Genomic DNA, 26,896 nt, shown 5'->3' with positions numbered 1-26,896 from the left:
ATAATGAAAAATGTACTTTATCAGTAATTATTCTACTTAGATTGTGTGATATACTTTCTAATATGAATATGTTCTTACATGGCTCAGTGTGTCACCATGCTTCTAATAAATTGTCTTCCTTGACTAGTTTTCCAATCTTTGAAAATCCATATCCTATTGACATTCATGAGTCACCTGTCACCTGCACAGAATATTTTGCCGACTGTCCTCCAGATTTGATTCCTGTACTCTATTCTGTAGGAGCAAAACATAAAAAGCAAGGATACAGCAATAAGGTAAACAAAACCAGTATTTTTCGAGAAAGAAAACACATGTACTACCCGTGTCTTTGAAATATCTTACCAAATTCTTTTCATTTTACTTCTTTAATAACCAATTTCAAGTTAGTCCAGCCTGCAGATTAGATGCAGCTTTCCTTCTGTGATTTCTTATGGCTTGATATTCATCTTTCAGTAATATCTACCATCACTGAACCATAAGCATTAAGCCGCCGTTATGCAGGAATTCATCATTAGGCTGCTGGAATTATGTGAGATCAGACTGACTTAAAAGAATGTCATCAATGTAAAATTTGAATTTGACTGAAAATGTTATCTGTACCGAAGACAGAAGTAGTGTATAAAATGATTATAATGCAAAGCAGAAGATCATTGGTGGAATTTGAAGGTTGACAGGATTCCATTAAATAAAGATATTAGTTATTTTATTGAGCTACTGTAGTCTTAATGTAAGGGTTTTAGAAATAACGCAAGCTGCAGAAATGAAAATAGGGAATTGAATTACTTTATACATTTCAAGTATTAATTTAGTTTATGTTTTGCTTAGAACTAATCCATCACAATAAATAAATAAGAAAAAATGTTGAGTAAGCAAATTGGGCATCAGTTTTCTTTTTATATTTAAATAATAGTTTTCCTTAGAGCTGCCTTGTTTTCCTTGAACTGAAAATCTGGGCCTTATATACTTCTTTGAGATCTTAATTCAGCTAAGTACTTCAGAAAATGTTTTTTTCTCTTACTAGAATTTGTCTGCTTATTTATCCTAAATTTGCATACATAGTTGTCTAAAAATTTCACTGCATATCTATCTGTACTCCTTATAAATTCTCAATACAACTTGTTTTATTTGTGCATGCACATGATAAACATGCAGAATATAGATAGCCATTCCCACTCACTCCTTTCTGTACTCACATGCATCCTCTCTGTGCAGTCTCAGAACCAGTTTTCTCCTAGATTTTTCTGTCCTCTCATACACTGTACAAATCTTTATTCACTCTGTAGCTGTTCCCAACAAGCTTTAGGCACAGACCACCATTTTCTTCAACTAGCATAGACCAAGGAAAAGAATGAGAATCTTTCCACTAATAAATAAAAGGCAAGGAAAAGATGATCATTTCATACAATCTGTGAAAGTTGTGTTCCCTTATTTCATATCCCATAGCATGATGCTCAGTTTCTTGTTTCCCACTTTTCTGGGCCAGCTTCTTCAGTAGTCTCCATCCTCAGAATGGAATCTCAGTTCTAATCAGCATCCTATAGAAGCTCCAATGTGAAAACAGTAACAAAAGTGTTTACTACTCCTTCCTCTACTTCCTGTTTTGAATGTTTGCAGTGTTAGCTATGTAATAATCATTAAAAAAGATAGAACTTTAGTTGTTAAAGTAAATTTAAAAAAAAAAAAAAAACAACCTAAAAGGCTTAATTTGTAAAATGCTAATAAACTTTAAAAGCCTTGAATGGTACACTATATTTTCACTTCTTTTTTTAGATGTATTGCTTTTTGGAAGAAGATATTGTCTGCTCTTCTGTCTAAAAATTAACCAAGCAAAATTCATCAGGATTAGCTTTGATCTTTATGCTCTTGTTGTTCATTTAGGAGTGGCCTATCAGTGGTGGAGCATGGAATCTTGGAGCTCAGACATATCCTGAAATCATTATTACAGGGTGAGAATGAAACTGAGGATTTGTTCTTTTAAAATGTTAGTGTCTGGAACTTTTAATTGTGGGTTGTCTGTGGGCAAGTGTTGATTCTTGACATGGTATGTGTGTCCTAACCTCTTGTGTTGAGGTATGTAGCTTTTGTTTTGGGTGTAAAATCACCACAGAAATTCCCATTTGCTATAGAAAATAGAGCCTTGGGTTCAAGGGTGTACTGCTGTTAAGAATTACTGATTGAGGCCCTGGTGTTAGATGGCAAGTCTACTTGTGAAATCAGCTTGTGAAGGTGGAATCTTTGAAAAAGGGAATTCATTGCAATCCATTTATTTGTTTGAAGGCCATGAAAAGGGATCCAGCTATTTTTCTGTGTCTGTTGTCCTTTGGCCTTCTGGGGATTTTGTATCTTTGGATGATTTAGGAAGTCATTTTAATACCATATCATTAGTGGAGATGTGTTGCACTGGGATTATTTCAACTTTTAAGTGGTGGACAGTCCCATAGAAAAAGGCATAAAAAGGCTCAAAATTGCAGTAGAAGCCCTAAGACCAATGCATGATGGATTTTCAAAGGGGCATCCTGTAGAACAGAAACTCTTAAGCTTTCTTGTATGATACACTCCTATTTTTCTCTGGTCTGAGACACACTGATGATAACATTATATTTGATAAATTGTTGTAATCAATGATACTTAAAACCCGTTTTATGGTATGTGCAATAGTATCAGTAAGGAGAAGAAGAAATTATTGTAAACAGAAGTGTCTCCTTTCTGCAATTATATTTCAAGGGTTATTTTCCATTAATAAAAAGAACACAGCTGTTAGGTGCTAAGCAGAATGAACTTGACCTCTGACTTTTCAAAAGTTGGATATATGTGGCATTTTTAGAGTTCTTGGGCTTATGTGCTTGATACTTGTGCACTGCGAGGCCAGAAGTGCTTCATCATAAACTTGGCATTAGTAAATGAATTAATTTTGTGCTGCTGTGATCTTAAAAATCGTAGTCAGCTTAGTTCTCTAGAGGGATTTTATCAAAAGGTATTCATCAATCATATTAATAATAAAATATTTCCTTATGGTTAGTAGATATACCATCATATATTGTCATTGAAGTATGGAGAAGCTTAACACAGAAGCAAAATACAGTTTTTCCACTTCTATTTATCACTCAGTGAAAGCAGAAAATGTTCTTTAAATGCATAATGTTTTAACACATTTAATTTTATTTTTTTTAAGCCATGCAGATGGATCAGTAAAGTTTTGGGATGCTTCTGCCAGTAAGTTTTTGAAGTTTGCTTTCATACAATGCTGAAAAGTCACACATAAACACACATATATTTACATGTAATACATAATGTGTTACGGTATGAATACTAGTATCTATAATGCTGTAACTAGATTATGGTCAGGTGACATTAAGCAACTTTGATTAAATTAGGAGAAAAATACTATTAATGGAATATTTTAAGCAGAGAAGAGGTGGAAGTCCAGGATAGGGATAAAAACTTTAGATCTGATGTACCAAAACCTAAGAGGAATGAAGTACTGTTAAATAATTCCATAGGCATAATCCTATTGTGTATATAAAACAGTAAGCTGAAATAGCCCCAGTGATATAATGTAGTCTTTTTTACAGCTAGATAAAAACAAAACATTAAAATATAGTAAGACATCTTAGTTAAAGACCTGCGTCTTTACTTGTCCAGTCTCAAATTCCAGGAATTAATTGGGAAGAACATTTCCATTCATCCTAGCAGGAAAAAGCATCAGAAAATAGTTATTCCATATGTTTTAGCTTTAATTAAATGTATCAGAGAACAGCATTTTTCCCTATAGAAAATACATCTGGTGCTTATTATTAAAATGTATTTATTAAAAATACATGGTTTTGTTGAAAGCTATGGTATTTCGTTTCAAATAACATCTCTGTGCTTCATAAATGCTGCAGCATAGTTAGTTGCCTTGTATTCTCTCTCTTCAGTAATATTGGGTTCTCAAGATAGAACATCCCTTTCATGAGTTAACAGTCTCTTCCCATTTCCTCAAGAGGTGAGCGTGAAAGAAACTCTTATCTGAAATGCTAGACATAGACAGATTTTGTTTGACCCTAATAAACAGTCTGATATGATGATAATACTGACTGTACTGATACTTTAAGTGCCTGCTGACTCCTCATCCCACCACATAATTGGCGTGATTAATGCTATTAGAATTTCTAGCCGAAGATGGAGAACATTTACAATACTTTAATGTAAGATAAATTTCATGAATTTGTCAAATATTTCTGCTTTTGCCCAATACCAAATCTTTTCACTCATCAAGATTATCAAAGACAAAATGACACTCCATTTCTTATTTAAAAAAAAAAAAAGATGCATCTTTCTTAGAGTTTCTTCCTAGAGTTTGCATCATGCAGTATTTTCAAGCTATCATGATTACCAAAAATAAAAGAATTGTAATGAGGACAAGAGAATGAGGAAAGGAAAAAAAATGGAAAAACTTCTCAATGGATATAAACATAACTCTCTAACATAACCTGCTGCAGTAGGAGCTGTTCATAGAGGTAAAAGCTTAGATAAGGAAGAATATTGGTGGATCTCTTTAACAGTAACAAAACTCTCCATGCATTTCTGACATCCTTAGTCCTGCTTTTCAGAACATTTACAGTATTACCGGTACCATACTTAGTACTTAACAATTTATAAAGCTTTAATTATTACAAAGCTTTACAATGTCTTAGCTTTTGAAGCAACATTTAAATTTAATTTGAGGACTCACATCAAACATAATATCCTGCTCTTATTTGAAGGAACAAAGTACTTTGCTTTTAGTCATATTTTAATTTTTATCTGAAAACATAGATATTTGGGAGACAGGCAAATGCTAAGCCACTGAAGCAGTTTTCCAAGTTTATCTTTGCACAAAATATGTATCAGTGGTGCCTAATAATTCATAGAAGTGTAAGGCATGGAATCTTGCCTTGTACTTGCGCCGTATGATTCTGTAATTCTTCCTGTCTTAGTACGTGTGGACCCAAGAAGTCTGCCCCTAATTCACACTGCCAGTCTAAATTTGACACTGGGATCAAGGGCATCTTGAGGCCTTTCCACCACCACAAAACTCAGTAGAATGATGTGTTCATTGCAGAAGCACTTGCTGCATTTGTGAAAATTTGTAATCATGGAATTGCTCAGGTTGGAAAAGACCTTAAAGAGCATCAAGTCCAACCACAGCCTAACCATACCACCCTAACTCTAACAACCCTTTGCTAAATCATGTCCCCGAGCACCACATCCAAACGGTTTTTAAACACATTCAGGGATGGTGACTCAACCACCTCCCTGGGGAGATACCGTGTATATTAAGATTCCTAGAAGTATACGTGACCAGCAAACAGAAAATGTAATTTTGATGTATTTGCTATCTGATTACACAACTAGAAGGCTCTTCCATCTTGTCATTGTTTATTGCCCAGGATAGCTGGGTTGATCTAGCACAGTTACAGTAATATATGCAACAGCTTTACTTTTATGTATATACACACCCTAATAGGTAGTGCCCTGGATGACTTTTTCTGATCTTACACAGTGATTGATTAGTGTGATAAATTCATGCAAAAGTAGTAAGAAAAGACAAGCAAACAAAACAACAACACACAGCAGAGAGCAATGTCTATAAAGCAAAATGTGGTTAATTTTAATTCCTATTATCTCCAGAATTCGCAGTATTGCAGACGTACTCTTGAATAAAGCTTCTAGATATTAAGGTTTTTATAGCCAGGTGTTAATACAGATATGCTTATTAGTCAAGAAAATCAGAGCATCTTCCTTTCAGAAAGACTTTGTCTTGCCAGGCCACCAGAATATTTTCCACATTTTTTCACTTAGCACTCCATACAGTCTTTATATAGCAAGACAAAATAAATCTTTGTTTCACATGTGATTGAGAAAATGGAGCTTGAGTGTAAGCCTAGTTATGGACGTACAACTAATAATCACCTTTTACATTCTGCTTCAGAAGCTAATAAAAAATGTTTCACAGACAAATATCCATTTGTAAATATTAAATACATAATCCTACTGATACAGGTGTACCAGTGTACCAATATAAAATCTGTACTGTATGATACCCATCTTTTTCTCTTCTTAGGCCTTATGTAATTCTTTGTTGTGCTACCATTGAAAAGAACATGGGAACTGAAGAATTTTATAACTGATTTGCTTATGGTTAATCAGGTTTTTCTGTTTGTTTTAATATATTCCAGTTACACTGCAGATGTTGTACAAATTAAAAACATCAAAAGTCTTTGAAAAACAGAAGCCAGGGGAAGGAAAAGCAACAGCTGAGATTGTGGAAGAAGACCCTTTTGCAGTTCAAATGATGTACTGGTGTCCTGAAAGCCGAATTTTCTGTGTGGCAGGAGTTTCTGCATATGTGGTTGTTTATAGATTCAGCAAACATGAAGTAAATACTGAAATTGCGGTAAGTCATTCAGAATTTTACTTGTTTATGAAATAAGACCATCTCTATGAAATGTGAAAGATGAAACTGACTTCTATGTCAGTGTACAACTGCATAAACACAGATTTAGGAGTATTCCATTTAAAACCTTTTGAATGAAATATTGATTGTACTTAAGATGATGATAAAAACTGAGTGGGGTTTTGGTATCCAGCTCTCTTGTTTCTTACTTTAATATTAACATACTATAGGATGGTTGTCTGATGTAGCTCACTTCTAGGACTTCAGTACAGTGCATCTCTGTTGTGCTTAGTGCTCTTGTGGTACTGTCTGATGTATGTTTTTCCTAGATAACATTACTCAGGTCAGTTATTTCGTATCTTCTGTTTATTTTCATAATATTTGTAATAAAAGGGGACTGAAAATTATCAGTTGCTTTAATAAAACAAAAGGAGTTAATTTTTTTTTCTGGTTTATATTGACTTTGCTTCCCTCAAAATGGACACTATTTGAAAAGCAAGGTGATTTATGTCTAAGTAGTTCATATTTTCTTAAATATCTTGAGCTTCAATCCTATTCACATACTCCTTTTTCTGTCTTCATGTCTTGAGCAGTCACTTCATTTCAGATAGAATCACACAGTTCATGTGCTTTTAACTGCTCTGCAGTCAGCTGGTACTTACTCATCATACAGCAAGTTAAACTTTAGTTTAAACCTTGCATTTCTGCGCAGTAGTGACAACCACTTCTAATAGACTGGTTCAACAACACTTTAAATGTAAGATATTCTTTCATTCATCTAAAATATTTAACAGCAGACAAGTCTTAAGAGAAAGGCAATCTAAATGGGTCTGGAGCATCTCCCTTACAAGGAAAGGCTGAGAGACCTGGGTTGATTCAGCCTGGAGAAGAGAAGACTGAGAGGGAATCTTATCGATGCTTATAAATACCTACAGTGCAGGAAGCAATTAGATAAGGCCAGACACTTTTGAATGATGTAATGATAGGACAAGAAGGAAAGGCTAAAAAATGGCTCATAGGAAGTTCCACACAAATATGTGGAAGAATTTTTTTACAGTGAGGGTATTTTAATGTCCTTTAAAAAGGCTATAAGTCTAGCCTGACAAAAACATCTGTGTCAGTGTACAGGAGCGTTTGTTGGAATATGTACCTGACTTTACATTCAATAGTTCTGTCTATACTGAAAATGAGGTTGTCAGTCTCAGGATGTATGTAGATTGCTCTGGAAGTAATGTCTCCTATTTATTTATTTGAAAGCTACAACAGGTACAAAGAGCACAGTAACACTAGTTGATAGAGCAGATTCTCATCTGCAAAACACTCTTTTTCAGTGTGGTCACCACTATTAGCTACACATTTTCATCAGACAAGAACAAGAGCCTGTATGCCACACTCATAAAAATTTGCACCAGTGGAGGTGACCCACTGTTTCACAGCCGCCACAATAGCATCATTTCTAGGAAAGTGTTACCAGTGCAGTCCATCTTTCCTCAGCCCAAACAGATGGAAGTCAGAAGATGCCAAAACTGGACTATGCAGTGGATGGGGTAGGCACATTGCCAATGTGCTCTGCAGTCTGTGGAACCTGGTGTTAGTGTGTTGCAAGAGAAAAGGGTTCTTCTTTGGCCTGACTCTGGAAGTTTGAGCCTTCAGCTTAATCACTGTCACAGTGTAGAAATTCAGAGCTGATGGTTTGGGCATGTTCCAGGAAATTCAGGAGGATCATCCCTTTTCTATCCCAAAAGACAGTACACATCACTTTACTTATTGTGGACTGACTGCCAGTGGAGAATTCTCATGTCACCACACCATGAGTGCTCATAGTAATGATGCTATGCTTCATCACCAGTAACAGTACGATTCAGGAAACTCTCACCTGTAGTCTCGTATAGGTTCAATAGATCCTGAAAAAACTGAATATAGCATTCTTTCTGTTACTCTCTGAGCATTCATTGGACCCAATTGGCACAAACTTTGCAATATTTCAACATTGCCACTATCATTTCCAGTGCATTGAAGCCAACTTTCCGTTCAGGAACAGTCTCCTGCGTAGTAATCTGTGGCTGAGCTGATTGAGATGGTCTTAATTTTGTGGTGTGACAGCTGTGCATGGCTTGTCTTTCATGTTGCTGTCACCACTGCTGAAATGGTAGCACTTAATGCTTCCGTCTTCATATTGGTGAAGATAATGTCTCAATGAGAGACCGTTAAATGAGGAGTTTGCAGTGTATACATTTTCAATTGCATATGATCACTTCAAGAAACCAGCACTGAGATTACTGTTCAGCTAGTATTCCCAAGACATTATCTCTTGGAGGGAATTACCTTTTTTTAAATTGTTTTCAACATGAAGTTCTCCTTGGATAATTCATGAGGTAGAAAGAATTGACCAATATTTATTATGATATTTTGAGATGATTACTTAAGATTTGAACTCCCTGTACAGTTTCCCATTTGTTTTGGAATTCGTTCAGTTAAGATTTCCTGGATTAGTGGAAAGAGTGGAAGCATGGTTGAGCTTCGTTGGCCTCCTTTTTCTGTCTGAGGGGGCCCAGAACGAAAGTGAAAGATAAGTGGTTTAGACTTTGCATTCTAGAATCTGTCAAACTCATGTACAATTTAAAGAATATGGAACTCTGTGCTCCTGACCCTGCATGAGGACAGATGGAGTTCATGGGTCACTAGCACCCGCTTAAACTTCTGCATACTGGCTAAAAGTTGTCTTTTAGAGATGGTGTTGTAGTTGCAATGGAGAGGAAGCTGGTGATCATTCTTTTAATTAGTTGGCTTATGAAAATGGTAATGAACAATAAGCAGAAAATTTTCATGACATTGACTCTGATGGATGCTTTCTTATGCTAAAATATTGTTTACTTGAGAGTGAGTAATATCTCTTTTCATACTAAGTTCTGGAAAACTGTATTCTTTCACTTACAATAAAAAGCTTGGAACAAAGTCAGTACTGGAAGAATATACTTAATTATTTCTCCATCAGTGTAGGGTAAATTACAAGTTCCCATGCAGTTCTACTGTTAGGCTGTGTAAAAAACAAATGACTGTATTCTTGTGAATGATTGTAATACATGGTTTTTTTAATCTTCAAGGAAAAAAAAGCTTCTGATTTTTATTTATAATACAACTTTCAGCAAGCTTTCTTATTAAACAGTGACAGTTTTTTATTTATTTAAGTCACTAGAGGTACGACTTCAGTATGAAGTAGAAGATATCATTACTCCTGAACCGGAAATAATTCCTCAATTTCCAGATGCCTCTTCCCAGCTTCCTTCTTTAAAGAGTCTTTCAGGTAGTACCAACACTGTAGCATGTGAAGGAATGATGAAGGACAGTATCCCATGTCTTAGGTAAGTCTGCCATTGTTCAAAGCTTCATCTTTCTAGTAAGCATTCTTGTCAGGTGTTTTATGATCTGTCAACTATCAAGAAAAGAATGTTAATCATATTATGTGACACAAATAAAATGAACCAGAATATAGAACAAACAAAATAATTAAAGCAATGTAATTATCAAGGAATTTAACAGGCTGAAAGTAAGTTATGGTGGAGATAAACCCTTGCAGTGAAGGTTCAACTAATTTTCCAGTGTGATCTACAAGTAATTATTCATCTTGCATCCACAGTTTTTAATGGAACACAAGTGCTATGGAATAGATAACGGAATTTCTGAGAAATTATTTTTTTTAGTCTACAAAAATACATAAAGTTCCTTGAGTAATTAGTATAATGCTAAAATCATCATCTGTGAAAGAAGTATATGCATCTTATTACACATAGGGAAAGGAAACCGTGTTCATACTCACAGAAGAGCCTTAAAAGTGTACAGTTACGAAACAGTTGCACTGTGTGGAACTGTGTATGTGTTCAACTTTAGGAGGAAACAAACTGTTGTCTGCTACAGTACACACTGCTACTGTTTGGATTAAAATAATATATTCTTACGCAGATAAATTATAGGTTTAAAGAGTTTCAGAATGGAATTCTGTACAAAACTCCATAAATCATAATTTCAAAAGAATTATAGTGCACAGCTGATAAGTATTGTTCTCATTTAGTGAATTAATTATTAATTCAGTTTAATTATTATTAAATATTTTAAATGTCTCAATTACTTCAAAAGCAGTTTAAATGAACATTGTCTGGTTTGCAGATATTTTCATCAATTTTGCTTCTGAAAATGGCATTAAAATTTAAAAGCAATATTGTGGCATTGTCCATGCATAATTGACAATAGTTTTTGGTTTCCTGTACATTTGTCTTTCTCATTCAGTTAGCAACTGAATCTCAGACATATGTTTAATCATCTGTGTGAACCATTAAAATCAATGGAAGAGGCACAGATAAGTTAATCTGTAAAAGTAAAAAAAAAATAAGTAAATCTCAGTGGGAAACTGTTTTGTGCTTTTGAAATCAGTAAGAATACAATTGATTGTTGCAGTGAATTCCTTAATTCCTTCTTATTTGATTTAAGGAAGGGAAGGCTTGTTGAAAATCTTATGTTCTAGCATAGTTATGATTATAAGATGAAAGTAGAATCATAGAATCACCGAGTTTGGAAAAGACCTCTAAGATCATCTAATCCATCTGTCCACCTATCATCATTTCCCACTTAACCGTGTCCCTCAGTATAACATCTAAATGTTTCCTGAACACCTCCAGGCTTGGTGACTCCACCACCTCCCTGGGCAGCCCATTTCATCAGCTGACTGCTCTCAGAGAAGAAGTATTCCCTTATGTCCAGCCTATTTGAGGTGACATTGGGGCTTCTCCATAGCAGACACAGCCAGCTCCAATAGCCTCACTGCATGACATGGCTGGGTCCAACAGCCAAGTTGACAGCACCTTGGAGACAAGCGTGAAAGCATGAGATGCGCTGTACTCTCCTTTGTTCTTCATGATTTCAGAAAAAAATCAGAATTAGAGCACTATTTGCTTTGTATGTTTTCTGTTAATGTGCTGCTCACGTTATCAAGCTAATAACTTTAGCCATGTTATCGTTTTATAGTTTTGTTTTCTTTTGGTTTTCTATATGCTTTCTCTTCTACAAGAATGATAGATTGCCAGTAGTCAAATTCGCCTCGAAGGCCTCCATCTCATCAGATGCTTTCAGCTGAGCTAAGAACAAACTGATAGGCATGGTTATTGAATGAGACGCTAAGAACATTTCTCTTGTGAAGAGTGCTTACTTTTTTATTCCCAGTAAAAGTTTGTTTCTTTTTTCCGGTCTGATCAACTACCATGTTAGGTGTGTGGACCAGGAATGCTTGGAGAGCTTGCTGAGTCACATCATAGTCATGTTCAGAAGATACTCTCCATAACCAGTCAGCAAAGATCTCACATCTACAATCCAGTGTTGCTTAGGTTATTTACAGCAGTGCTATATATAGAGAAGCACAGACAGCAGAAATAATTATTTGCCAATAACTGCAATTTTTCTGTCTGTGCTGTCCATGCATGTATTGACTAGCTACTTCCTCTCTTGATACTAGCCCACCCTGTAATAAATGAGAGATGTGTAATATATATACTCTCAGTATTTATAGTTAATGCATCTAAAGAATGCTGTTCTTGCGTAGTATCTTCTATCAGTGTATCATCAAGTAAATTCTACCAGACAAGAACATAAATAGACTTACAGAGTATTGAGTTCTTACACTTTTGCTATGTGCTGTGCAAGTCACTGAATTTGTCGTAACAGGATATGAAAGGGTGTTAATATTTATATTAACAGATTATCAGATTTTATGTAGGAAGCAGTCATTCAAAAAGACTAGATCACGTATGAGGTAATTATACTCCTAAGAAGAAAATAAGAATTGTTTGCACTAGACAGATAAATAGAATTGTCAAGTCCAGAAGTTTTGGATATGCAGTGATGACGTGCAGTACAGAAAGATGCTGCATCTACCTTCTCTTGACGTACTTCAGAACAAGATAGTTCCAACAACACAGAACTGTCATCCCTGAGATTTTCAGAAGAAAACCTTCAGGTTTTCCATCTGAGTTGATTATTCATGCCAGTACAGGTCTGGAACACAGGTCTTATGAGGAGTGGCTGAAGAAGATTAGATTGCTTAGTCTGGAGAAGAGGAGGCTTGGGGGAGACCTTATCACTTCGTAACTACCTGAAAGGAACTTGTAGCAAAGTGGGGATCAGCCACTTCTCTCAGGTAGCTAGTGATAGGATGAAAGTTATTGGCTTCTAATTGCACCAGGTGAGGTTCAGGTTGGGTATTAGGAAAAATTTATTCTCAGGGATGGTGAGGAATTGGAACAGGCTGCACAGGGAGGTGATGGAGTCACCATCTCTGGGGATTTTCGAGAACCGTGTGGATGTGGCATCAAGGGATATGGTTTAGTGGGCATGGCTGATGGGTTGACGGTTGAACTAGATGATGTTAGTCATCTTTTCCACTCTTAATTATTCTGTGATTCTGTGGTATAGTACAAGAAAATACAGTCGTTTGGAAAAAAGAAAAGGAAAGCAAAATTGTTAAGCAAAAATCATTTTTATTAACCTAAATTGTTTACCTCACTGACATCTTCTCCAGAGTTTCTCATTTAGGGAATGTTGAAATTTTCAGATTTATTTCTACAGCAGAAATTAAAGTCAAAGCCTGGAATTCTTCCAAATTATCCATGTTCTGATTGGAAAGCCTAGTCTCAATGTACGGGTGTATGCAAAATATGCTGCGGTTGTGCATACTTCTGTGGTCTTATTAATGGATTCTGCTTCATTAATATTTTCTCAGGGGAAGTATTTGTTTTTCATGGCTCAGTCTATTTGTTTTTATTTTGCACCTCTCCTTAGTGTTAAGACTCGACCTGTGCGAATGCCTCCTGGATATCAAGCAGATCTTGTTATTCAGTTGGTGTGGGTGGATGGTGAGCCTCCACAACAGATTACCAGTCTTGCTGTAAACTCTGCCTATGGACTGTAAGTAACTCAAAATTAAGATACATTGATTTATTGTTTATGCACTAAATCATGTTCTTTCCAGCTACACTTTGAAGTTCCCCAAAGGTGTTTGAAGTCAGAGTAAAAATAATCAAAAGATGCTATTATCCTGACTGTTGGGTAAAAATTACTTTATTTCACATGAAGAGTGTAATATGAGATGTTAAACTGTAATTTTTGCTATTAGTTTTACTATTCCTGTTTAAAAGACTGAATTGCTTTGCATCATTCTGTCCATTTTCTCAAGTAAAGTCCAATTACCTTTCAAGTCTGAAATTTTAGAAGTTATTTTGAAAGAATCACTGAAATACATTTTCTGGAAAAAGGTGAATGTATGCTGAATGTCGTTTAATGTGATATCATATTTTTATTGGAAGTTGTCTTGTGAGAACAGCTTTTTAATGTGTGTGCTAATCTCTGTTTGCAAGAGCAGCAGAGATCTGAAATACAAATTTGAAGAAGGAACCTCACAATACTAAATTCTGTATGGAACTGCAAATGAGCATATCTGTATGCATCTTACTCCTCAAGCTCTATTTAATTGCTGTTTTTTTATGTTTTTTCTCATTGATGATTGACCAGATACATTAATCAGTAATCCTACACTATGTTGAAGGCATAAAAGACACGAGCCTTATTAAGTGTTAGGTGTCTGACTCCCACCGATATACTGATACTTTACAGACTTCAGAAATTTTACACAGAGCAAAAATTCTTACATATATTTGCATATATTTGTGCAAAAATATTGTGTTTGAAGTTTGCTTTGTGAATCCTTTGACCCGTGTTTCCAAATTATTTCTGTTTATGAACTCCATAACCTTTTGGTTTACTGTTCCAAGGTTCATGTGTTATTTGTGTAAATTGTAGGGCTTTGCATTATTGCAGTGCATTCTGCACAGAAGGTTAAAGGTGATAGTCTTCTTTCTGGAATGTCAGTTACCATGTTTCAGGACAGGATTTTGTCAATCCAGGATCACAGCTCTGTAATTACAGAAAGTAAGCTTTAGTAGTTTCTGATGAAAATGTTGCTGCAGAATTCCTAATACTAAATAATGATTATTTTTTGCACCACTTAACTATAAATTACTAATACCTCTGAGGAACTTTTTTTTTCTTCTATTTTTTCCTCAGAGTGGCATTTGGAAACTGCAATGGTTTGGCTGTTGTGGACTTCATGCAAAAGACCGTACTACTGAGCATGGGAACCCTTGAATTGTACGGGTCGAGTGATCCGTACCAACGCCAGCCCCGTTCACCTCGAAAAAGCAAGCAGTTTGCTGCAGGTAGAAATTAAAATATTGTGGTTATGAGCTTGACATTCTTTGATTTTTTTTTTGCCTGTGGCTTTTTATAGTGCTTTTGACATGCATGACTATCTGCCAGCCAATGGAATTTCTATAACTTGACAGAAGAAACCCGATGTGCTTTAAGTACTGATACTTTTTCTCACAAGCAAAAAATGTCAGGAAGTTTATTATTTTGGGATGGAAGTCAGCAAGTAATTCCCTTTCCTGAGTCTCTAAAAATCATGAGTAGAGAAATAAACTGCTTCTCTGGCAGTCTCTTGAAGTGTAGTCTTCAAGCTTAGTCTTTGCTATTTTCTTTCTGTTTTCAGTAAATATGTAAGACTTGAGTTTAAAATTAGTTGTACTTTCTGCTAAGTGTTATTCATTGTTAATTGAACAGGTAGTTGTGATTGGGAAATAACATAATAGCTGGGTACACGCTATTTAGATAGCAAAACTAACTCCAGTCAGCCACTTTGTTAGCTCCTAATATAAATTTACTAAATGCACTTGTAACAAATCTTAAATTTGATGCCAAGAGGATCACCTTTGTAATTCACAGCTATTATTATGTATTAAATGTTAGAAACATCAGTTCATCACTGCAGTTAAATTTTGCCAGGCATTTTTGATTATCTAAAAAATTAACTTGTATAAGGGGAAAAACCAAAACCTTTTAGCTCTGCGTATGCCATAATAACGTACTTGAGTCAGAGAGAGTTATGAAATATAATTTATGTAGCTGCAGAATTTCAGAATTAGATTTTAGTCTGTTTGGAAACGTTGAATGTTTTAAATATACATATAAAATTATAAAAGCAGGATATTACAGTGATTTTATGACATTAGCGTTTTCATCAGCAGATCCTACAGTAAATCATCAAATCCTATTTCTCCACAGAGTCCATATAAACTTTTTTTCATTTTCAGTATGATTGTACTTTTAGTAGAAAGAAATATTTGGAGAATAAAAAGTAAGTCTTCAGCCCTACTTCCATCCCTGAAAGACCACTTATCTCACTTTCTAGGCATTTTATCATTGCAAGCTTAGTTCTCATCGTGCCAAGTGTTAAGGATGTAAATTTGGAACAGTTGAGGAAAGAGGAGACAAGCAGCTTTAAGCTTTCTTCATCTCCCAGTGTAATTTGAACAGCCAAACATAGGCAACATGATGCTGAGCTGTGTACAGAAATTACAGGATAACTGTTGTAGAAACAGCTATTATCAGCACTGCACCATGCAAGATTTCTATGTGTCAGGGACAATTTTGGCTACTCCTTTAAGGCAGTATTCCAGTTGTGCTGCTAGAACGGAGTCTGCTGGTATGTACTGGGAGACTGCCAAGAAAGAATATGCTCTTCTAGATTGGTCATAGAAACTATGCATCCGAAAAATGATCCTCAGCTGCTTTCTCACCATCCATCCTACATCTTTTACTTTTTTGGTTATTTTTATTGTTATATCTCCCAATTGGAAGGTAAGCATCTGCTGAAATTTCTTCACCTTGGCTGTTCTAGATGCTGGTTATGGATATCACTTCCTTTCACTTTAGACTGTTTTTTCTCTCTTTCCTCTGCCTGCTGCTGATGCTGGTGTACTGGCATGTTCCAAAGACAACTTTTGCATGCGTGGCCTGTCTAACTTTTATCCAGATTTAACGAAACGGATCCGTACTTCCTATCAGAGTAAGTTCTATAAAGGTTAGGCAAATAGCATTATCATGATGAGACTATGCCTGACTTAAACCCATGTGTTTGTGCTTTGTAATGTGTTTCCTAAACACATTCAGCATGCATGCAGTTTATTACACTTTGTAATGTCAACCATGCTTCATTTTGACAGTTTTCTTTGTTATGCAGATATTTCAGATCTGTTTTCCTCTTCCAAAACAATCAATGAGAAAGCATCATTGACTTATATGGGACAAATTTGGCCTTAGAAATGAGTTTTCAATAATGTTGTGATCTTGATGAGAGTATTTTCTTTGGTTTCGTTTTCATTTCAGTGTGCACCTACTTATATGAAGCATTTCTTGTTTTTCAATGGCGCTGCCTGGTTATACTTATTAATTAATTCTTCCCTATTCTCAGAAGAGCAATGCTGTTTAAAAATCTGCCAATTGGGTTGCATGCTATGAAATTTTGAATGTTAATCTTGGTCTGGTACTTGAATATTTGGCTTTGGGGAACCATCCCATGGCTCTGATCTTTAATGGGGAATGTAAAGTGGGTATAAAAATACGTACATCAAAGAGTTATGAAAATTAATGGTTTTTATATTTTAAAATTTTGGACTATGGCGATATGTAATTTAAATATTAGCATTCATCACTGCACAACGTGATGAACAAGGTATAATTAATTTTGCAGAAATGACTGTTCAACCAACAATCTGTATGTATCTTAATTGACTTAGTGCTTATATGTAATTAGGTCTCCAGGATGCCTCTTATTCATTTCTTTTTAAAGTGTTTTTTGCAGAACAACTGGACAGGTGATTTTACATTGAACACTCAGTGCAGGCGAGATAAAGAGAGGGGTGACAGTTGTTTTAGTATTTCGTATAAATACATAGTTGTGGTTGTGGTTGTATGGTTGTTGAAGTATATTTGTATGCTCACAGAAGAAAATGACATTTCATCTATCTAGATAATTTAGCGACTAATTTCTGTGATTTAGTGTCATAGTACTTCATAAAAAGTAGTCTATTTAGTTAGAAGACCAGGCCAGTTAGAAATCTAGCAGACCAAAAAAAGGACTGGTGTATAATGTTTTATATTTTATTGGTCAGGTCTTTCTAATTACAAGTCTATAAATTAGAACTCAGGGGGCAAACTGCAGTCAGAGGTTTATGAATTTCCACCAAACAACAACAACAACAAAAAAGCCATACAAAAATATTAATGAAGTCTAAGACAAAAAAGGACCAATGAGTCCAACATGTTCATCCACAACAACAAACACAGCTCACAGGTTTTAAGAGCTTAATATTTCTAATCTTGTTTCTACATTCAACCCTAAAAGGTTTCTATATACTGCATAGCCAAAGTCTACAATTTTGACTGTAGTTCATAAGCATTATTAACTCTCTTTCCTCAAAAAGTGTTTTGTTTTTGCCTTTGTCATTTGATACTTACACAGGAATATGTACTGATTGTCTGGTGCATCTTTCAGACCATTAAGACTAAGAACAAGGCAAAAATGTGTTACGGAGTATAAAATGTCTTAGCTAATGAGCAGTAGTTAAGAATATCTCCGATTGCTATGTAATTCTCAAGTTGAGTTTTGCTACTCTTATGAGAAAGAGGAGTTTTAAGAATGTTATTGAGGATGGATTTAGGATTATGATCACAGGCTTATTCTTGTAAGGGGCAGTGATAGGAAAAGAAAAGCATTGTTGAAGCTGTGCTCAAAACTGATATTATCAAGGTGAAAACAGGAATAGTTGTGATATTGTAAGCAGTAGGTCTACAGTATTGAGGATTATATGAATGAAAATTGGAGTTAATGGGAAGGCATATCAGGAGTTGATTCAATTAAAATAATGAGCTAGGAAGATAATTTCATGAAGGTCAGTTTGAGAGAATCAGACTAGTATTCACTGAAGCCAAAAAAAAGATTGTGTTGTGGTTTAACCCAGTAAGCAGATAAACACCCTACAGTCATTTGCTCTCATGACTCCCTCCCAATGGAATGGAAGGAAGAATCAGGGGAGAAAAAACAGAACTCATAGGTTGAGATAAAGAATATTTAGTAAGATGGAAAAGGAAGAGAGAAATAGCAGTAATGATAATATATGTATACAAAACAAATGATATGTGAAACAATTGCTTGCCACCTCCTAACCGATGCCCAGCCAGTCCCCAAGGAGCTGCTGCCCCTCTAGCCAGCTCCCCTGAGTTTTATAGATTATCTTCACATGAAGTCGTGTAGTATGGAATATCCCTTTGGCCAGGTTAGGTGAGCTCTCCTGGTTCTGTTCCCTCCCAGCTCCTTGTGCCCCCGGTCCCCTTGCTGGCAGGGCAGTATCAGAAGCTGACAAACTGAAACATCCTTGGCTCTGTACAGTGCTGCTTAGCAACAATTGAAATATCAGTGTGTTATCAACCTTGTTCTTTCCCAAAGCCGAAGCAGCACTACACCAGACACTATGAAGAAAATCTACTCTGTCCCAGCTGAAACAAGCACAATAAGCAATATACTTTTGTTAGTCATTTTGAAGGTAATTTTCTGCAAGAAACTGATTTTGCACCCAGTCTTTGTATACAGAGTTAGCTTGATATTCCAAGAATATTCCAAAAAAAAAGATTATACTGGCAATATTGAGTTCTGGACACTGGTGAGTAAGGTTTAGAAAGACAGGAATACTACTTGAACTTGGGTGGAAGTAAACATAGAAGAGATGTATATATCATTAGATATATATCTATATATATCTATATCTGTATATATCAAGATATATATATATCATTAGGGTAACACAAGATCATCCTGAACAGCGAGATAAAGGAAAAGTTGATGTTTCAGTCTGAGGTGTCTTGCAACTGAAGGAGTGGCAAAAAAAACATCAAGCAGAGGGAAGAAGCAATGTCCTGAATATAAGAGATTTGCCAAAGGAAAGAGATGATCAACAATGACAAGGTCATCTGATATATGAAGCTCAGTGATGGACTTATTATAAAATGTAGCTAATCTGTTATATACTTGCATGAAGCAAACTCAGAAGGGCCCAGAGCAAACTTACAAGTATTAAGGCAAAACATTCTGTGGGTTGGAAGGTGGAAATGGGAAGGGACAAGTAAGGGTTGAAAAGGTAGAAAAGGAAATGTAATAAACTCTAGACATATTGTAATGAGAGAGGCTGAAAATGTAAACACTTCTTGTGTTTGGTGGCCCCATTCTTTTTTTTTTTTTTTTTTTTTTTTACATCTGCTGGCAGCCATCTTCATTTGTAGCAAGACTATATGCCAACACAAAATAAATTTTCTCTGAAGTAGTGCTGAACTAAGGGGGAAGAGTGTTGGCTTTTATTCCCTTAACCAGTCAAAATTAAGTTGTACGTGTTATTGCCTAGGAGTAGATAGCGTATATTTCAATATTAAAACAAATACATTTCCTCCATCTTGAGTGGTTGTACTTGCAGCGGAACATAAAGCTACAAACTTACAAAACCAGTTTGATCTTCTAATTGAAATTCATACCATCAATAGAAATTCATACCATCTGTCAGTAAAACAAGAAAATAGTCTTTATGAAGCATCCAAAGAGGCAACAGGTTAAAATTATGTTTATCCATTGGAAAATAGTTTTCAGAATTCATATTTTTCACTGAGATATACCTGTTCCTCCTTCAGGCCTGTCCTTTTAGAGGATGAGAGCAGAAGTAACTTTGTTGCTAAAGGAAGAACAGAACACTGTGTTACGAGTCATTACTTATCAGTAATTAACACTTTAAATGACACATGTCAACACAGTAGAAGCTAATCTAGGTTGAGTTTTAAGTTAATGTCTATGTTCTGAACAAGCTGCCATTTCCAAAGAATTCATCATGTTTAAATGTAAAAGAAACAGCATGGTAATTCAGTGTAGAGACTTATGAATTAGTATGATACTGAGTTTACTTATTGGCTTGTGAATATTTATGAGAATTTTTTTATAGTTTATTAAATTGTAACAAAAAATGTGATGGCTTGGATGCCTTTAAAGACTTGAAAGTCTGAATCATGTACTCAGAGATTCAAATTTTAAAATTATTTTAAATTAGTATTATTTCATAAATGTTACTATTCTGTACTAGACATTACATTTTTGATCCTTTAATAATTTTTTTGTTTATTTAACAAAAAATGGGAATCACAGTAAAAGTGATTTAAAAGGATCCATGAGCTGTCTTTAAAATTGCCTTATGCTTCAGAAAGTATACTTACATGTTGTGTAATTTTTATGTTTATAACTTTTTCAAAGCAAAATAATGTCAATGGGTACATCTTCTGACAGGTGTCTGTTTCAATTCCCAAACTCAGTTATTTGCGTTTAGTTTGCTGCCATGTTCTTCTTACAGTAGTTGGTCTCAAAATTTTGCTAATTTCAGCAAAAATATCTTGGGACAGGGGTTGGTCCTACAGAACTTAAAGGCAAGAATTGAAATTGTTTCCTAATATGATATCAGTTGTAGCCTCTCAAGGATTTGAGCGAAACCAAACTGCATGGAAATACATATGAGATATTATTAAAATGGTTTCCTTAAAAAGGGAATTAGAAAACAAGCCCTAGCACAAAGGAGAGCTTGAGAGCTTCCTTTCTTATCTCAAGAGAATCTCCAGTGTTCAATGGAATCAAAGATCAATAAAAATTCAGACGTGTTTATTCCTTTCAGTGAATGATTGCAGATTATACAATGTCATGTAACATCTTCATCTTCTCTCTCAGCTTACATGAGTTTAGAGATTACAGGGTCACAAGATTTTCTTCCATGGCTAGGCAAAATGACAAGTAGAAAGTGGTTGGGAGGAGAAAATGGATTGTTTCCCAGAGCAGGAAGGCAGTTTGATGAAAAGGAAGGCAAAGAGGTGGATTCAGAGCTTTTACTACTTTGTCATGAAGCATTAGTTGGGAGATGAAAAATTAGTTCTCAATTTTTTCATCCTTCCTTCCCATTTATAAGTTATGGACCAGAAAGAATAAAAAGAATCCCAACTATATTGCATTATTGGAACTGCACTTATTTGTACTATCAGTGTTTCTGATCCAGTGATTTTGAATAACCTGAACTAGCAGAATGTTGCTGTTCATAGCAGGAGAGTTGGCCTAGATGACCTTTAAAGGTTCCTCCTAACTCATATGATTCTATGACTTTATGACTCTATTGTTAATTCAATAAGGTTAAAAGAAACTTTGGATATATAGATGGATGATAAGTAGAACTCAGTGTTTCTAAGCAAGGGTGATTGACGCCAGGGGAAGTGCAAGTGACAGTACTTAAGCAAACCGAAGTGTTCAAGACTAATACAATGTGCTTTTGGAGGACATATAAATTCCTACGCTAAAAATGAGAGATAGAAAAGTAGAAAGTGGAAAAAAGAAAGTAAGACGTAGAAAAGTGCATGTTCACCATTCCAGAAGTATCGTAATATGAAATGCATTTTAAACTTTTGCCAAACATGTAGAGATTGTGGTTCTTCTCAAGGTGGTTGTTTTTTTCTTTCAGAACAGTGGTGTGATTTGGTGCTTTTCCTACATAAGTCAGTGGCACCAGTGTACCTTGAGCTGTAATATTGATTATGTAAACTTCCAAATAAATATTTTCTATTCAGAAGCAAAATCTTACCTGGGATTTGGCACTGGGGATTGAAAGTTAATGATCCTTGAGGTCCCTTCCAACTCAAGCTGTTCTATGATTATAACTTAGCCAAGAGTAACTGTACAGAACTTAGAATGATTTCATTAATCCATGTCCATAGTGTCAAATTTTAGGAAACTCCAGTACTGCATTTGGAAAATAATCAGTGTTCATTATTTCATTGTATGTATCTATACCTCACAGAAACACTCAACCGTCAGCCCATGGTAGAGGATAGCATGAGCTCAGACATGCCCAATCTGTGCTTAAGATGGGTTTTAGTTTGATCACAAACACAAGCTCATGCTTAAGCAGTTTAAGCTAGGATTATATTACTTGCTGCTCTGCTCCATGGTAGACTGCTGCAGATGAGTTCCTCACAAATTTTCCTAAATGATGTGAAAGGTGTCTTGTCCGAAAAACTCCCTGTTACATTCAGATAATACCATCACCTCTGTGCTCTTTAAAATGAGCAGTCTTCTGTGAATGCTTCTAAGATTCTAGTGTTGTAGTGATTATATTCTTTTATTCACTTTCTTCTTGCACAAGTATTCACTCTTTTTTTTTAATTCCTCTTCATGCCCTCCTCACCCCATTTTGTGGTTTCTGCTGTGCATTGTGCAGCACATGAAAATATAGAGCTGATTCCACATCTCTTGCTCAGGGAAGACTGATCTTTATACAAATCACAAAGATTTGAATTTTAAACTACACAAAGTACAGAGACTCTTTGTCTACTCTGAGAAAACAAACTTGGAAAACAAATCTGAGTTAACAAGAGGTGTGATTTTTGAAGTAGACCTAAATTTCTGTAGGGACAGCCTGATAACTACAGTTATTCTGAAATAGGTATTTCCCTCACTTTTCACACTGCTCCTTTCTCCACTATGGCTTTGAAGTGCAGAATATCATCGACCAAGAAAGCTGAAGCATGCCCTGTTAGATTGTAACTTAACTTTTTAACTCCATTTTTTCAGGCCTGACTGAACTCAGTGACAGTCCAGTTTCCCTGGAGCTAGAGCGTTGCAAGTCTCCCACTTCAGGTAAAGGTGATTGGCTTCTCTTCCTGCAGTCTGTATAAGCCATTCATGTCGTGCATCACTGTATTCTATTAATCCCTAAGAAGTGAAGTGTATATTCACAGATCCAAAGAGAAGAATTAACTGGAGAAGTGCTTGTTATATAGTGCAATGGAATTCAAAATCTGTTCATTTAAAGAAAAGTTATTAATACATGGGGCATCTTGAAGTGAAGAGTATGTAAACACTGGAGCTGATGCAGTTCAGGCATATGTTATATCTCACATGAACTCAGCACTTTCGTCAGAGGATTGTCTCTGTTTTCATAAAAGGCTTTGTGTTATAATAGGGAGTCCCTATGACTGTGTGTCAAAACACATACGTGCGTATAGAAAAATTGTTTGAAAAGAACCCTTCAGTGCCTCAGTGTTGTAATTTACAGTGGAAGCATAATCTTAAACAAAAAAATATTAGTTTATCAGTTGGACCCTGCCCTGAAATCCTGGCCATTTAAAAGTTTACAGATGTTTCTAATCTTGCCTGTAGTCCTGCAGAATGTGGAGTTCAGCACATTCACATTCCTAGAGACTGGTCTGCACTGATCTCTTTTAATGTGAATTCGGTGTCTTAAACTTGGTTGCTTAGAATTGTTTTCTAATAGTTGACTTTTAAGTGTGATAGAAAATAAGCATGTGTAGCTTTGATACATTAATTTTGTTTATGGTGTGCATATCACAGTTCTTTACCTTCTAAGTTGGTAAATATTGGTAGATACTTTTTTTTTCCTTAGTTACTGTAAACATTTCTCAGAAATGTGCCATTCAAATCCTTTATTCACATATTTTATTCTAATGGGACACAGTCACCTCTAATGTAGCACAGTATTTAGTAATCTACAAAAATCTGAAGCAAAAAAAATGTTCACATGACACGTGAAGAACTAAAATAAAAACAGTTGTTTTGTAATAAAGGTACATTTCCTTTTGTTGTTGCAACCCAATCACTATAGACATGGGATATCTTAGTGGTAAAACAGTATTGATAAAGCCGTAGGGGCTGACTCTTGAGGTTGCCTCAGAAACTTGTTATAAGGACATCTTTTTTTTAAATGATGACTCAGTAAAATTAGACCGTTTATTTTCTGGACTACTGGGATCCATCCTTTCTGACTTCTCTCTGGAAGCAGGGTACAAATTCTCCTTTTTACTGAAAATTAAGAGATCACTGATGTGGTAAACATATGTGCATGTGATTAGTTTTATAATGAATGAAGTCCATAGCGTCTTATGTTTTCTGCAGAAAATCAATTGATTTTTCCTTCCATGATTGATCAAAAATACCAAATTTATACAAAATTTTATTGATTTGCTCTGCAGTTAATTCTGCTTTTCAGCTCTGGAGGACATGCAGCAAGGAAAAATGACTAACTTAAGATTCTTTCTGGTTTTAGCCTTTTGTGTCCTTCAAGCTATATTTGAATACTTAAAATTTTGCAAAATTAACTGCTGCTTAAAAGTAGAAATTATTTTTACTGTGACTGATATTATTTTTTAAGTGTACATCAAGCGTGGATCTTGTAGAAACCAACCTCAAAATTGTGACCACCAAGCATCTGGAAGTAGTACTACCTTGTGCTTCTGAACACATCCTCACAACCACATTTGTTTTGCACTGACTGGTATTTCTCCCATCATATGATAAAACTGGTTGATATGTGTAATAATGGATTCACTTGACAGGCTTCTTTTGCTTCCAGTCTTGCCTTTGATATCTTTAAAGTTCATGGTATGCAAACTCTGTAATTAAATTGTGCTATACTCTTAGAATCCCATGATATCTTTGTAAAACCAGCCACCATGTATCTCTATTAAGGATAGACTTAACACTTAATCCTTCAGAAATTTAGCATAAACAGAAAGGGAAGTTGGAAATAAGTATTATGGTTCAAGTTGCTGCCCAGTGAGATTCACACTGGGTGTATCTACATCACCAGCTGATGCGACTGATTTATTGCAATTCTCTACAGTTAGCAGGCCATATCAGTGTCAGATCTTCACTGTCAGTGCAGTTCATGCTTGCTGCTGACTTGAGTATGTATACATACGCAGATTACACACAGTTGAGGGCTAAAAGTCTGCATGACAAACACCATACTCTTGCTGGCATAGAGGGAAGCAACTTGATCCTTGGCTTCATCACAACAGGAATGATACAGGGAGCTACACTGCACTGACTCAAGCACAAGGCAATCTTCAGGAAGGATCGCTCTAGCATTCTAATTGCTGGTGTGGATACAAACAATTTTACTTCCAAGAAAGCTGTTAGTAACTTGCTCTGGTTTCAGTTCCAGCTAGGCCCCTAGAACAGTGTCAATGAAGGCTTTTTCAAGAACTTAATCTCTTGCCTGCTCATCTCTTGATCTGATCCTGAACATTGCTTAGTCTACCTGGACTATCTGACCTTCTTTGTTTTCCTGAAAAACCTATGTTGCCTCTAACATCCTACTGCTTGTTGATATTTTAACCTCTAGCTGAGGTTCTACAATAAGACCCAGTGTCAACTCAGTAATTCAGTTTTGTTTATTTTGCCAAGTCAAAATTAGGCATTTGTGTTCTATTGCTGATGTGAGTGTTAGAGTACTGAGCAAATGACATAATGCTAAAAATTAATCCTTACTGTATTTGCAGGGCTGTTTTCTAGTTCAGAACAAATCAAACTTCTTCCATTAAGCAATACTTTAAACTTGATCAATAAAGCTGTCTTTTCAAGTATTCGACCTGTACAATTTGGGAAAGCATGGCTTTGCATTGAAAAGTGAAAAAATTACACTTTTCAGTCTAGAACATGAAATTGATTGCATTGCCACACAGGGATAGTAGCAAGTGAGGAAATAATCAGGCTTTCATATTAAGCATGATAGACAGAGAAAAAGAATGGTCTTTCTTAAACACTAATTTAATTACCATTTAAATAATATAATAATGCAGTTCCAATATTGTACAGGAAGACAAGGAGTTAATAGATCCATATGTGAAACTCTCCTTCTTTTTGAATGTCTGAGAGGTGGCAGTTTCCATTGTAAGTAAATTGCATAGCAAATGTAACAGTATATGTATAGATGAACACTTCTGAAAATAGCAAAATGAGAAACATTAATAAAAAACTTGTCTTTAACAAGTATTCCATGGGCATGATCATGCAATACAACGTGTCATATAATGGTATTTGATTGGCTTTAAAAAAGTCTCAGATCATATCAAGGAAAATGGAAGTAAACTTTTTCAGGACCATCAGAATACCTTGTTCTTACTCATGCATGCCATATTCTTTCAATGTAGAATGTCAAGCATTTTGATGGTCGTTTGTGATTTTCAGCTCAAAAGCTAGGGCTTTGTACTTCCTTAATTCCATGATGGATTCAGAGGGTTCAGTCTTTCCAAAATACAATTTTTAAAAACTCTCTGAGGCCTCATAAGCCCTTCCAGTGTTAGTGATTATCCAGTGTTGGAGTTAATTACTATATGGTATATTGCAAAACAGTACCCACCAGAATAAACTTAAGCTTTGTTATTATCATCAAATAAAGAAGACTTATTCGGGGGCTTTTAGAAATACAGTTTTACTGTTCCTTGTTTCTTTTAGCCATTTTGTGTTTCAGCACGTAGCTGAGAACACAGTGAGGTGAGCGCAAGGAAATACATCTTTGAGAGGCCGTTTCACATAATTGCCCATTTCACTTTACACGATATAGACTTCTCTCAAAGATTAGAAAGAAAGAATGTAGTTGGTCCATGTCTGGGAGAGCAACTTCTGAAATGTGAGTTTTGAAACAAAAATATATTTGTGTTTATTCTTAAGAA

The 26,896-nt window shown here is 35.5% G+C and overlaps 1 protein-coding gene across 10 annotated transcripts in view; it reads left to right on the top strand.

Annotated features, from left to right (window-relative positions):
- STXBP5L (syntaxin binding protein 5L) overlaps positions 1-26,896 on the top strand; it is a 175,612-nt gene that overhangs the window by 113,350 nt on the left and 35,366 nt on the right. For 5 of the 10 annotated variants that reach the window (XM_048941486.1, XM_048941435.1, XM_048941445.1 and 2 more), the window contains exons 12-20: positions 128-275; positions 1,879-1,946; positions 3,173-3,213; positions 6,201-6,418; positions 9,608-9,780; positions 13,244-13,369; positions 14,525-14,676; positions 16,293-16,364; positions 22,995-23,060. In XM_048941486.1, coding sequence (XP_048797443.1) covers positions 128-275; positions 1,879-1,946; positions 3,173-3,213; positions 6,201-6,418; positions 9,608-9,780; positions 13,244-13,369; positions 14,525-14,676; positions 16,293-16,364; positions 22,995-23,060 — 1,064 coding nt within the window. The remainder of the gene's footprint in view (positions 1-127; positions 276-1,878; positions 1,947-3,172; positions 3,214-6,200; positions 6,419-9,607; positions 9,781-13,243; positions 13,370-14,524; positions 14,677-16,292; positions 16,365-22,994; positions 23,061-26,896) is intronic. The other 5 variants (XM_048941456.1, XM_048941494.1, XM_048941520.1 and 2 more) reach the window with 1 other exon arrangement.

This window comes from Lagopus muta, chromosome 1 (genome assembly GCF_023343835.1).
Source record: "Lagopus muta isolate bLagMut1 chromosome 1, bLagMut1 primary, whole genome shotgun sequence".
NCBI classification, from domain to species: domain Eukaryota; kingdom Metazoa; phylum Chordata; class Aves; order Galliformes; family Phasianidae; genus Lagopus; species Lagopus muta.
The sequence above is the reverse complement of the archived record's forward strand: the minus strand, read 5'-3'. Positions and strand labels throughout refer to the sequence as shown.